The sequence below is a fragment of the Medicago sativa genome, chromosome 1 (genome assembly GCF_051527215.1).
Source record: "Medicago sativa cultivar Bolivia chromosome 1, Bolivia_mono, whole genome shotgun sequence".
In the NCBI taxonomy this organism is placed as follows: Eukaryota; Viridiplantae; Streptophyta; class Magnoliopsida; order Fabales; family Fabaceae; genus Medicago; species Medicago sativa.
This window is the reverse complement of record NC_140749.1, coordinates 69196035-69208836: the sequence shown is the minus strand read 5'-3', so window position 1 is coordinate 69208836 and position 12802 is coordinate 69196035. Positions and strand designations below refer to the sequence as shown.

The window sequence follows — 12802 nt, the reverse complement described above, 5'->3', positions numbered from 1 at the left end:
TAGAATGTTGGTGAAATTCAGCAACGATTGCTTCTTTCAAAGAGCAGGTGGGTCTGATCAACCCAACAACCAACAGAAGCTAGCAATCTATTTCATGACCAATCTGGAAAAGATAAACTTTCCAAGATATGTATTGGATCATCTCTGCTGGGCTATTAATGAAAGCACAGTCAAAGGAAGGAAACAAGTGCCCTATGGAAGATTGCTCTCTGAGATCTTTTATCAAGGGAAAGTGCTGGATTTGTTGAGAAGAACAAGGGATGCTTCTGATAGATGCTTCGAAGTTTCTACTGCAGAGAAGACTATCAGTAGCAAGACTTTGCATTCAATGCACTTTTTCAAGACAGCTCCTAAAGATGAGAAATGGTTGGAGTTGACCACAGAAGAATCTGAGATTATCAGGGACTTTCCTTCCATAGTTAAGGAAAGTAATCCTGAACACTTAGCTAGATTAGTAGCTGAGTACGTCTTGGAGGAAGATGCAAGGTCTCAGGAGGAAGCTGCTCTTGCTAAAGGGAAAAGCAAGAAGGCCAGAGCAGTTGCTGTGTCAGAAGCTGCTGTTTCTGATGCACCTAAAGGGAAAAGGGCCAGAACTAGTACTGAGTCAGAAGCTGCTATAGCTAAACCTGTTTCTATCAAGGATAAAGGAAAGATGCAGAAGGTTGGTGCTGCCTCTATTCCTCAGAAAAGAAGAAAAGGTAAGGCAGATTTGGTAATCACCCAAGAGCAGCTGGAGAAAGCTCTTGAAGAAATGGAGAAAGAAGAGGCTGATCCCAAGCTGAAGAAGAAGAAGGCTCCCTTTCAACTTGTGAGTCCTATGGTTGAGATGACTCCAATAAGGAAAAGGATGGCAGATGAACGTGCTTCTGAACTTATTTCAGACAAAAAGGATCTAAAAGCACAATACACTCATCAAAGAGATGAAAAGCTCAAGGCCTTGGGTATGGAAGATTGTGATAGGTACTTCAAAGAGAAATTGGTTGAAGTAAGAGCCATTGCTGGTAAATCTTCTGAAGACAATGAGGATGAAAAAATGATGATATTTATGGAGAATGCTCCAGAAGAGGGAACTTCAGAAGTAGTTCCTCAAGCTGCTTGTCCACAGAAGATCTCTTCTGAAGCTGGTCCTGTAGTTCAGGAAATCCAGATTCCAGTCACCTCTATCCCTTCTTCACCATCAGTACCTGAACCAATAGAAGACACTTCTGTCTTAGACAATCTTGCTCTCCACTACTCAGGTGAGTTACCCATAGACAAATCTACTTCAGAAAAGGCCTCTGAAGCAACTCCAGAAGCAGCTGCTTCTGAAAATGTTGTTTCAGAAAACCCCCATCAACAAACACCTGAACCACATAAACCCACAACACCCCCACTATCACCAACAGCTACCATTGACCCCCAACTCAACACTCAAACATCAACTTCACCACAACAACCACCAACTGAAATTGAATACTCCCCAGAACCAACTCCCATGGATGTTAACAACTCTCTAGTCAATGTTCAAGCCTCAACTTCTACCACACACATTGCTTCTGACCAGCCTTCATCTTCAAACACACAAACACACTTTACCATTCCAGTTCCTAACCCTGTTCAAGATTTGGAAATCAGTGATTCTGATCTTGAAATCCTTGAACAACCACCCTCAAACATCTTGGAATCTGGATATATTAATTCTGAGCTTCTCACAATCCTGAGTCAGATGCATCATCTTGTGGATCAACGAAGGACAATTGATCTCACAAGTGCATATGAAGACTCCTGGGCATCTCTTCAGAACCGGGCAACTGAGCTAATTGAAAGCATAAGGGCTAAGTGCATCAGAAGCAAGGAAGCTTCTGTCAGGAAGCTAATGGAGCATCTGAATCAGAGTCTCAGAGTAAGAAGTTCTACACTGCTCCTTGCAAATCTGCCTTTCTTCTTAGAAACGGATTACTTGACCAGAGAAGCAAGGTTGTGTAAGCTTCTGAAGAAACAGATGGCACAGCAGCAGCAAGAAGCTAGAGAAAGGGAACAGGCTCTTCTCCAGAGGCAACAACAGCTTGAAGAACTGTTGCAGAAGAAGATTGAAGAAATGGAGGAGATGAAGAAACAACAACAAACCAACCCTTAGTTGCACACCTTTGTGTTATTTTGTTTGTTGTTTGTTTTAAATTCTTAGTCCTTGCTTCTGAAACCATCTTGTTTTATCTATGCTTCTGAATGCTTACTGATTCTGACTGCTTACTGCTTCTGATAATTGGATATTCATGCTTATATATTTTGATCTGATTTGTTTAATTAATTTCTTGTATACTCTCTTTTGTTTGAGTTTTTCTCAAATCTTTTTGTCTTTTATGCTTATCTGTTTATTTCATTTTTTTTGATAATGACAAAAGGGGGAGTATATGTGACAAGTATTTAAAGGCTCTGAGCCCCATTAATGGCATTTGAAATTTTTGAAAAACTTCTATCATTTTTTTACCTTATTGGTATAAGCTATGAACGAACGAAGAAGTATCAAAATTCAAGTAAAATTAATTGAACCATTCTTCTTATCTATAAGTTAATTCTTTCAATGATTCAATTTTTTTTAAAAGCTCTGATAATTTTATTGTGCGAAAAATGAATTTAATTAACCTGGATAGAACTTAGGGGGAGCTTACAAACCTCACCTTAAAGAATATCAGACTCAGGGGGAGTTTGAGCTTACAAACCTCAGACTCTGAGCTTACAAACCTCAGAACCCCAAAGTCAACTTGTTAATTAGATTAACAACAATTGATCAATTTTAAATACTTTTGTTTGTCATCATCAAAAAGGGGGAGATTGTTGGAACAAAATGTGTTTAACAATGAACCTTAAAGAGTTTTGATGATAACAAGGTATTAAAAATTGTAAATTGGACTAGCTAATATTTGTTCAAGTGTACATGACCATAATTATAAAGTTACATCATCATTGGTTCTGAATGAGCAAATAAAGAGCAAAAGAAAATGAAGCTTAGATGATTCTGAAGGCAAAGCGCTCCTGAAGTCAAGCTGCTCCTGAAGAAATAGCGCTCCTGAAGTAAAGCTGCTCCTGAAGAATAGTGCTTCTGAAGACAAGAGGTCCAGAAGCCACATCATCAGAAGCTGCGTCATCAGAAGCTGCAGAAGTCATATCATCAGAAGCTGCATCATCAGAAGCTGCCTCATCAGAAGCTATTTCACCAGAAGCTGAATCTCAACTGGATTTACAAAAGATTCAAGAATTGAAGAATTATCAATGCAAAAGCTGTCTATTGGATTCGAAAACACAAACAAAGGATTAGTGGAATTTTGCAACGGTCATTTCAAAGGTGTTTGAAGGCTTGTGCTTGCAATTTGGACGAAAGCGTTGACATTGTACTTTGTACGAATTGTACAACCACGTTCTCCACTACTCTGTTTTGTGTCCACGCTACAAGACAAGAAAACAGCTCCAGAATACGGCTTCGCCTGCATAGATGTTCCTTTGGATAAGGAATGGATTTCAAATTGGTTCTTCATAGGACAACAACCAAATCAGGCAAAATATCATTGGTGAAAGATCAAGCTTCAACAACGACTCTTTGGTGTGCTGGCAATTTCACAACGTCTCTTTCACACCTCTATATAAAGGAGTGAAGACCTAGAGATTTGGTAATGCAAGAACGCTGAACAAAAGACTCACAAGATTTTCACAAGTACCAAACCTCTGCTGAAATTGTTCTGCATTCACTTAGAATTTCTGTGTCTCAAAGTCATATCTTAGAAATTCTTAAGTCCATTGAGTCTGTATCTGATTTGTATTGTGAGCACCTCTGATTGTATATCAAGTGTTCAACCTTAAACAATTTTCTGTGTAATTTTGTTTAGTTAGGAAGTCTCTTGCAGTTGTGCTTGAGCAGGAAGTCTCTTGATTGTGTTCTTGAGCAAAGGAAGTCTCTTGCTTGTGTGCTTGAGCATTGGAAGTCTCTTGCTTGTGTGCTTGAGCATTTGTAATCAGATATTACTCATAGTGAAATCTCCTTGGAAGTGCAAGGGGGACTGGACTACTTCCGGATTGTGGAAGGAACCAGTATAATTGCTTTGTGTCGTTCTTCTTCTCTCTCTCTGTTTTATTCCGCTGCATTTAGATTCTGATTATCACTTCAGAAGCTGTCTCACCTAGCTTCTGATCAGTGTGTTCAGTTTTTAGGAGAAACGAAGAATTTTTCAAAACACAATTCAACCCCCCTTCTTGTGTTTTTCTCACCTTCAAATCTGCACACGCTCGGTTGAAAAAGTATCTGAGTAGTAGTATGGGTGATTTGAGCACAAACTGGAAATCCGTTCATGCCATGCTAGAGCTGCAACATACCGCAATACATGCTTCGTTTCAAACGAGCATTATCATGCTTGAACATCGGTTCAAAGACAAGGTGTTGTGGTCTAGGTTGATCCGGAACATTTCAAGGGAAGCTTTGCATCATCTCGTAGTGGAGTACAATAAAGCACTTGAAATTGGTACGAATAAATCAAGATGTGGTTGTTTGAGTTTGATCACTTACGGATTACCGTGTGCGTGTATGCTAGCTTTGAAGATTAAAAAAGGCGTTGCCATTCGTTTGGAAGAAATTCACACCCACTGGAAGAGGTTGGGGTTCGAGTACGAGGTTGACCCGAAGCTTAAAAAAGAAGACATCTCTCTATTGCCAGAATGGGATATTCTCCAGGTATTTTTTTCCCAACACTGTGTTAGTTTATGTTCTGCCCATGATTTCTGTTTCTGTATTCTGTACTGGTGCAATCCGGATTACATAATCCGGACATAACAGATGTATTCCGGATTATGTAATCCGGATAAGTAGCATTTACGCCCCATGCAAGTGCATTTAAGGCTCATGCAAAGGGTGTATCGGGAAGTTCCGGATTATACAATCCGGATTACCTTGTCTATTTCGGATTGTATAATCCGGAAGACACCAGTAGTAACAGAATGGCATGTTTCTGACTGGTTTTCTTCTGACTGTTTTGTTACACATTGTAGGCGCGGTTCAAGGACGCCGATTACAACATGAAAGTGCATTTGAAAGAACAATTCCGGCAATTTGTTTTACCGGAAACCACCTATATGCGTCCACCGCCAAATAAGGTCACCACCAAAGGAGCTCCAAAGAAAGATAAGCAAAGCATTCGATCGACAAGGCGGTCCCCTTCCCTATGGGAGATTGTTGACTCCCAAGAGCAAGAAACACAGGGTTCACAAACAAGGTCAACAGGGACAAGTAGAAAGAGAGCACGGTACTCCTCCTAAGCCAATTCCAAAAAATCCCAAGAAGCCAACACCCGTTGAGGTCCACATACCAAACAAAGACCAAATCCCAATTTGGATGCATGACTTTATTCAAAAGGTTACGGATGTATCCGGTGATGGCCATTGTGGGTTCCGAGCAGTTGCGGTCCTACGTAACTTGACTGTTGATGATCAAGTTATTAGTCCGGTACAACCTTTACAAAGAGCTTATCGGTGTCGAAAATGACCGCTATCGGAGGATGATTAATGATAATAGGCGGTATAACGAGGTCTTGGACGCTCTATCCTACTCCGGTATTGCCATTGCACCACCAGATAAATGGATGACAATGCCGGATATGGGGTTCCTCATCGCACAGAAATTCAACAAAACGGTTGTTGTGTTGTCCATTAGGAAATCAGAAACCTTTTTCCCTCTATGTGGTCCACCGCCGCCTCCAACTATTGATCCGTTGATATGTCTGGCATATGTGAATGACAACCATTTTATGGCCTTGAAATTGAAGGATGGTTGTCTGATTCCTCCCACTTCCGCTCTATGGAGACAATACCATCGGGAGGATGCAGACACATGACCTGATAGATATGTCAGTCGTATGACAGATTATAATGAGCTAAGTCGGGCGGTGGGTGTAGAGGTCATAGAAGATGATGAAGAATTACACGTTGTTGAAAATCTTGATCCCGATGAGAGGGTTGGTGCTGGACCTGCTCCTGTTGTGAAGGTTGAAGTGGATATATATCATTAGTTTAGTTGAAATGTATATCATTAGGTGAAATGTGTAATGATATAAATTCAACTCTTTTTTGGTATAATGATATATATATAATGATTTATTGAAATAAAATGATAAAAACCACAATGACATGAAAATCTGTTTCAATTCTGTGCACTGATTCATTCCGGATTATATAATCCGAAAATCCCCGAGGGTAATTTTGGAAAAAAATAGGGCGCGCTAGGAAAGGCATAGGGTGGGAAAAGTAATACTCTAAAAAAAATTCACTTTAATATATGGATCAGATGAACATCCATCCATTAATAATCTAATAATGGATAGATCGGATGAATTTTATACTAAATGGATTGGATTGGATGAATTGCTTAGTGGATTTTAATGAACTAATGGGTTTTTTTGATCCATCTATTAGGATCCAAATCCATATCCATCGAATCCTTCCATTTTGCTACCCTAACTGCCGTTGGGGGCATTTTTGTCTTTTTGAGGTGTTAAAGAGCAAAATTTTGTGAAAAGAGCAAAATTCATTTGAAACAGGTCAAATGGACTATCTAAAGGCCTCAACGTGAAACAAGCCTTTGTAAATACGCGTTTTGGCCAGCCTTCAAAAAGGCCAGGCCTGGCAAAAAAAGAAGGCCTACGAAAGGCCGTAGGCTAGGCCTACAAATTTATCATAGGCTAGGCAAAGGCCTTTCAAAGCCTAGCCTGGCTTATTCACACCCTTATTTTAGAGGTTTCTTCTAGTGCACTTGATTTTGAGATAAGATTTGTTATCCCCTTTCATTTTTATTTGATGATGTGTTTTGTGCTTCCTTTGGGAGGTCTCTTAGAGATTAAATTCTATGAACCTGTTGTTGTAAAACTTTATAGATTAGTTCTTGAAATATTTCCATATATATCTGTATGACGTGATTTGATTGGATAATGATATTTAAATTTATTGAAAACCAAACCTGTTTTTTTTTAAACAATCAAATTTATTTGATAATAAAATAAGAAAAAGAGAAAATAGAAGACGCACCGACTAGTTTTACACTGACATCGCCAAATCACAAAGATATTTTGAAATTAGTTGTATGACATTGCAGATTGATGGTTTTTTTTTTATTGTATGTCAGTGTAAAGCTATTCTACATCATTCATTTTCTGAATAAAGATGAAGTTCTCCCCAAACCATGATGATCGACTGGCATATCTTGCGACAGTCAAAGTTGCATTTCAACATAACATGATGAAGTATGATCAATTCTTAAATATTCTAATGAGTTTCAAGGATCAAAGAATTGATATAAGAGGTGTCGTGGCAGCAGTAAAGGAGCTGTTTAAAGGGCATACAAATTTAATTTTGGGATTCAACACCTTCCTGCCAAAGGAATATGAAATCACACTTCCATTTCAACTTGAGATGAATGGTTAGTAGCTTATGATTATTAATTGCACTTCACATATTTCATGAAATCACATACGCCGCAATGCCATGATTTTTGGTTTGTTGCCATCCACCATAATATTAGTCCTCTAGTTGTATATATGACATTTAAATTGTTCAATCTTTGTTGGATTGAGACATACGGAGTCCTAATTTAGAGACTAATTTGATTAGGTTATCCATAACTAATTGATGGATTAAGTTGTGACGCACTGCATTGTTGAAGAAGAAAAACTAAATTGATGATAGAATTTTTTCACGTAATGAACTGATGAAGTCTATATCTTTGAAGTATTAAACTAGGGGTTCATGCATTTTATGTCCTTGGGAAACTAATGTCCACCGATAACACTTGTCTTACAACCGTAAAATATTCCGGAAACTCTACAATTAAATAAACATCAACTAAAAGAAGAAATCACCATAGGAAAAAGAAAAAGAACAAGAGGCTCCCTCTGTGCAACCATTTTGTTTGTTTGGCTTCCCCATTTTCTTTTTCTTTTAACAAATCTTCCTCCTCATTATTTTCAGCTTGTATTTTTTGGCCCATTATCCATTAAGCCTAAAGAACAAATACCATGGGATGGCCAACCTAGGTATTTAATAGCGCGCTATAGCAGCGTAGCAGACGTTGGCCGCTATTTAATAGTATTTTAATTAGGGGTGTAAGTGGTTCGGACAAAACTACTTATCTCTGTTCAGTTTTATTCCATCTCTCTTCTTTGCTCTCTCATCTCTCTTCTCTTTATGTTTTGTTTTAGGTTTTTCTTTCTTTCAGTTAGGGGTGAGCTTTGGAAGCTATTTGATAGTATCTCAATCAGTAGCGGAGCCAGAAAAATTGGATAGTGGGGGCATCAATGCATCATATATAAAATTTGTAGCATTCAATATATATTGAATTTAATTTTTTAGAGCAAAAATATACATCACATTTGTTCTCCACAGTTTATCTTTAGGAGATTAGTCACTTTAATCCCTGAATAGGAAATGGGTCGTCGCTTTAGTCCCTGAATGCAGATAAATTGCAAATAGTCCCTGAATGTAGACTCTGTTAGTCAATTTACTCCTTGAATGCAGACTCCTTGGTCAATTTAGTCCCTGAATATAGACCCCGTTAGTCACTTTAGTCCCTGAAATTTACCAACAGAGTCTACTTTCAGGGACTGTTTTGCAATTTCTCTGCATTCAGGGACTAAAATGACTACTATTTTCTCATTCAGGGACTAAAGTGATTAATTCCCCATTTAACTTTTTTTGAAATATTAAATGATTTTCTTTAATATCAATAAAATCATCTCTCTATATAAGTAAGGAATCAATCATAAAAAAAACTTAAAGACATAAACATAAACATTAAAAGTGAAAAAATATCATCAAGGTTCAAGATTGTTGAATAATCCCAAATAAACACTATCAAACGCTAACAATAAAGTTAGGCTTATTCAATCACTCGGTCCCTTAACTTAATTGATTGTCTTAATTTGGTCCGCCTAACTATAATTTGTACCAATTTGGTCCTCTATGTTTTGCTTTGTTACTAGTTTTAGTCCTTTCTGTTAGTTTCTCTCAAAAAAAACGTTAACTTATGTACCAATTTGGTCCCTATTTTTTGTTTCGTTACTAGTTTTAGTCCTTTCTGTTAACGTTTTTTTTTAGAGAATGTGATTGAATAAGCCATAAAGTTATCACTATCAACACAAGTTTAATATCGGCAAGGTAATAATATAAGTTAACTCACGTTACTATAGTTAACAAATAACAAACAAATAAGGCTGAAGAAATCATACAATTACAAATTATAATTATAAGAAAAGGGTTCACCACTTAAAAGATCACCAATAGAGGAATGAAGAGAAGAATGAAGGGAAATAATATTAAAGAGACTAATGAAAAATTAAAGGGAAGGAAGATAAAATTAATTGATTATTTGGTTTGATGAAACAAGGAGGAAGGGTATTTCAGTAGGGTATTTCAGTATACATAGGAGTGTATAATATTGCAAAAAATTTCCCAAAAATTTTGTGCAGGCAGGAGCCCACACAACCTTGTGTGTGGCTCCGCCCCTGATCTCAATTATGGGTGTAAGTGGTTTGGACAAAACCGGTGAACTCTAAAACCAAACCAAACCAAACATTATCCGATCTTTTCTTGTTTGGGTCAAAATTCAAACCAAACTGAAGGAAAACGAGTTGGATTAGTTCGGTTCTTGGTTTTTAATTTTGAAATCCAATAAACCGATAAACCAAACCGATAGGTTTACTAAACTTACTAAGCCCACTTTAATTATGCATGGATTCTTACTTTGTGAATTCTTGCTTCAATCTTGGATTCTTTGTAAATGACACTGCGATTTACTTGATGTGATTTTCTGGAGTTGTTTTGGAATGATATGGCCATAATAAGGTTACAAAGAGCATTCCTGTAAAGTGTGTAGTATGATGTACTGCTGTCAACTTACATATTCGTTGATTTGTTCAACAAGTTAGGTTTGTTTCTGATGCATCCCGGATAGTGCGTAGTGGCCGACCCTAAAAGTGGGATGGCGTATAGCAGGAAGACCGCTATTTGATCATTTTTTGGACAAATTACATGAATAATACTATGAAGTATAAACAAACATATATTTAATATAAATTTAAATATAACACATATCTCATGAAGCTGATAAATCAAAACACTCAACATCCACAAACATTACATTCAAATCCAAATACCAACAAATGTCAGGGAAATAAATAAGTTTAAGAGAGTTTTCAAGTCTCCAACAAAATTCCACAAGTCTTAATCAAAACATTAATCCAAAAGACCAAAGAACAGAGGAACTAAAAAAGAGAACAAAGAACATAGGAAGATAGATTCCGTAGCGGTTTCTTGCCGCTTGTAGGGAAATTACGTGGAAATGTTTTTTCCTCACTAATTGACCTTTTCATATGTCTTTAATCCTTTTCATTTTTTGTTTTTGTTGGGGGTGTAGGGGTTAATAAAATGACATGCCTAATATTTAGGGGTTAATTTTTGTGAGGATGAAAATGGATATCTATTGTTTTCTATACATTGGCATGATCACGAAAATGGCAAAATAAACTATTTACATGGAAAAAAGAGGATCACACGTATTTGTATTATATGATGGTCTGTATTTTTGTTTGGAGAAAATGGGATAATAAATATCTCTTTATCTCCTCATTTCCTTGATATTATCAGATAAACAGTAAAATAACTTATTTTTTTAGAAGTAAATAAAAAAACATGTTTAGAAATCACCTAACAATAGAGGGGTAACCTTGGCGCAACTGGTAAAGTTGTTGTCATGTGACCGTAAGGTCACGAGTTCAAGTCCTGGAAACAGCCTCTTGTGTAAAAACAGGGTAAGGCTGCGTACAATACGCCAAATGGTGGGACCCCTTCCCGGACCCTGCATATGCGGGAGCTTCAGTGCACCGGGTTGCCCTTTTAGAAATCACCTAACATTGTTGTTGTTGTGATGCAAAGGAAAAAGATTGAAGGTAGAAGAGAATTGTGAACTTCCATCGGATGTGCTTGATATCATTTTCAAAACACTAGATTTTGACGATCTCTTTCAGATTGCCGGTGTATGCAAGAATTGGAGGGTTTTCCATAAAATTTACTGGAGAAATTTCTTGGAATCCTTCTTTGCATCCGAAGAACCATTACTACTTCAAGGTCCATGTCGTGGCAAGGGATCACGTTCCTTCTTTGCATCTGAAAAACCATTACTACTTCAAGGTCCATGTCGTGGCAAGGGATCATGTTCCTTTATTAGCATATCCAACCAAAAAGTTTATTGCTTGAAGATGATGGAATACTTCTTCAATCACTATATCTACGTTACATTTTCTAGCGGATATTTTATCATGGTGAGGGATGATGTATTTGTGCTTATCAACCCATTTACAAGAACAAAGAAGGAAATCGATACCCCTACCAGAATTAACGATTATAATTGTATTGATCGTGCCTTGCTTGCTTTAGACAAATGCTCAGAAGAATTTGTCTTGGTGATTTCAAGCCTAAGTCGTTTGCATGTCTATCAATCTCGAAATGGAGAATGGGTTTTTTATCCAACAATGGAAGATAAAGGGGAGGTGGTTTGACTTTGTGGTTTTCCATAATATAATATATGTTGTCACTTTAAAGGCCAACATAGGGGTACTCAGCTTGAACTCTGCACTACCTAAGGCTCGTTATATGTGATGAGCAACTTTTGGTGGTTAATGTAAGGCATAGGCAAATAAAGAATGTGTTCAAGATAGAAGGCTCAACCATGAATTATGTTAAACTGAAAACTTTGGGCGACATTGCACTATTTTATGATGCTGATAATTTCAGGGCAAATTGTCATGTATTGAGCAATCCGAACTTGTGGGGATATGAGAGCAACTCTGTGTATATCATCAATCAATTTTCAACAAGATGTAGTGTGTATTCATGGGATGATAAAAAGTTGCAAAAATGTATTACGGTTTCAACTCTTGATGGAACAAGTTCTCTCATGTTTGATTGGTGTATTAGACGTCTACGATATGAAATAGATTATTCTCTAGTTGAGTAGCTTGCATATTGTGCACTGTTATTTATGGTCTGTGTGTTTCAACCTATTTCCGTTTTGCTTGCCAAAACACTTGTAATGGTTTGTAGTTTCGATATTCAATGGTTTTTAGTTTCGATATTCGACGAGTATTGAGATAAAAAAAATGCATTGACTAATATTGAAACTAATTCACATCTCTATTATAAAATTGAATGTGTTGAACATTAATAGTTTGTTTACTTTTCAAAAAAAAAAAGTCTGTTTACTTTGTCATAAATAAAATAGTTTGTTTACTATTTTTTACTGGCTTTTTTTAGCAAATATTTTTATTGGCCTGATGTTGTCTGGGTTTCTAGTGTATCTTATCCAGATTTTATACATAATATTAATGCATGTGTTATATATATATATATATATATATGTTTATATGTATGTATAATTAACAAAAGAAAAAAGATTGTTCATATTATAACTCGTAATCTATTTAACCTATTGATTTGAAAAAATTGTTGATAACTAGACGTCTATCTGTCGAAGCATAGGTATATTCTCTCTTTTTTTTTTCCATGGTTAAGTAGCTTAGCAGTTAGAGAAATTCACCTTAAAGGTGAATAAATGAGGTGTCTGGAGTTCAAACCCCGACTCCTGCATATATTCCCTCACCAAATGAGCTAAGCTCACATGGACATGAACAATATATTCTACTGGATTATTAATGATAGTTTTTGTAGTTACATAAACATTTTAGAATATATCTGTAGAAAGCGGTTCAAATACTGATATTGATTGTGTTTCAATATA

At 36.8% G+C, this 12802-nt stretch overlaps 1 protein-coding gene and 1 pseudogene across 1 annotated transcript; both read left to right on the top strand.

The window, feature by feature from the left end:
- The first annotated feature begins 4285 nt into the window (after positions 1–4285).
- Positions 4286–6029, top strand: LOC146956802 (uncharacterized). The gene is made up of 4 exons (XM_085749733.1): positions 4286–4699; positions 5014–5251; positions 5464–5790; positions 5884–6029. The coding sequence occupies exons 1-4, from the start codon at positions 4286–4288 to the stop codon at positions 6027–6029; spliced, it is 1125 nt and encodes a 374-aa protein (XP_085605859.1).
- Positions 6030–7176: 1147 nt separating this feature from the next.
- Positions 7177–12125, top strand: LOC146956801 (uncharacterized; annotated as a pseudogene).
- Positions 12126–12802: the final 677 nt, after the last annotated feature.

Coding starts and splice junctions, on each gene's coding strand:
- LOC146956802 (XM_085749733.1), top strand. CDS start 4,286: ATGGGTGATTTGAGCACAAACTGGAAATCCGTTCATGCCATGCTAGAG. Junction 5,252..5,463: donor AACAAGGTCAACAGGGACAA/GTAGAAAGAGAG, acceptor TCAAGTTATTAG/TCCGGTACAACCTTTACAAA. Junction 5,791..5,883: donor GGCCTTGAAATTGAAGGATG/GTTGTCTGATTC, acceptor GTCGTATGACAG/ATTATAATGAGCTAAGTCGG.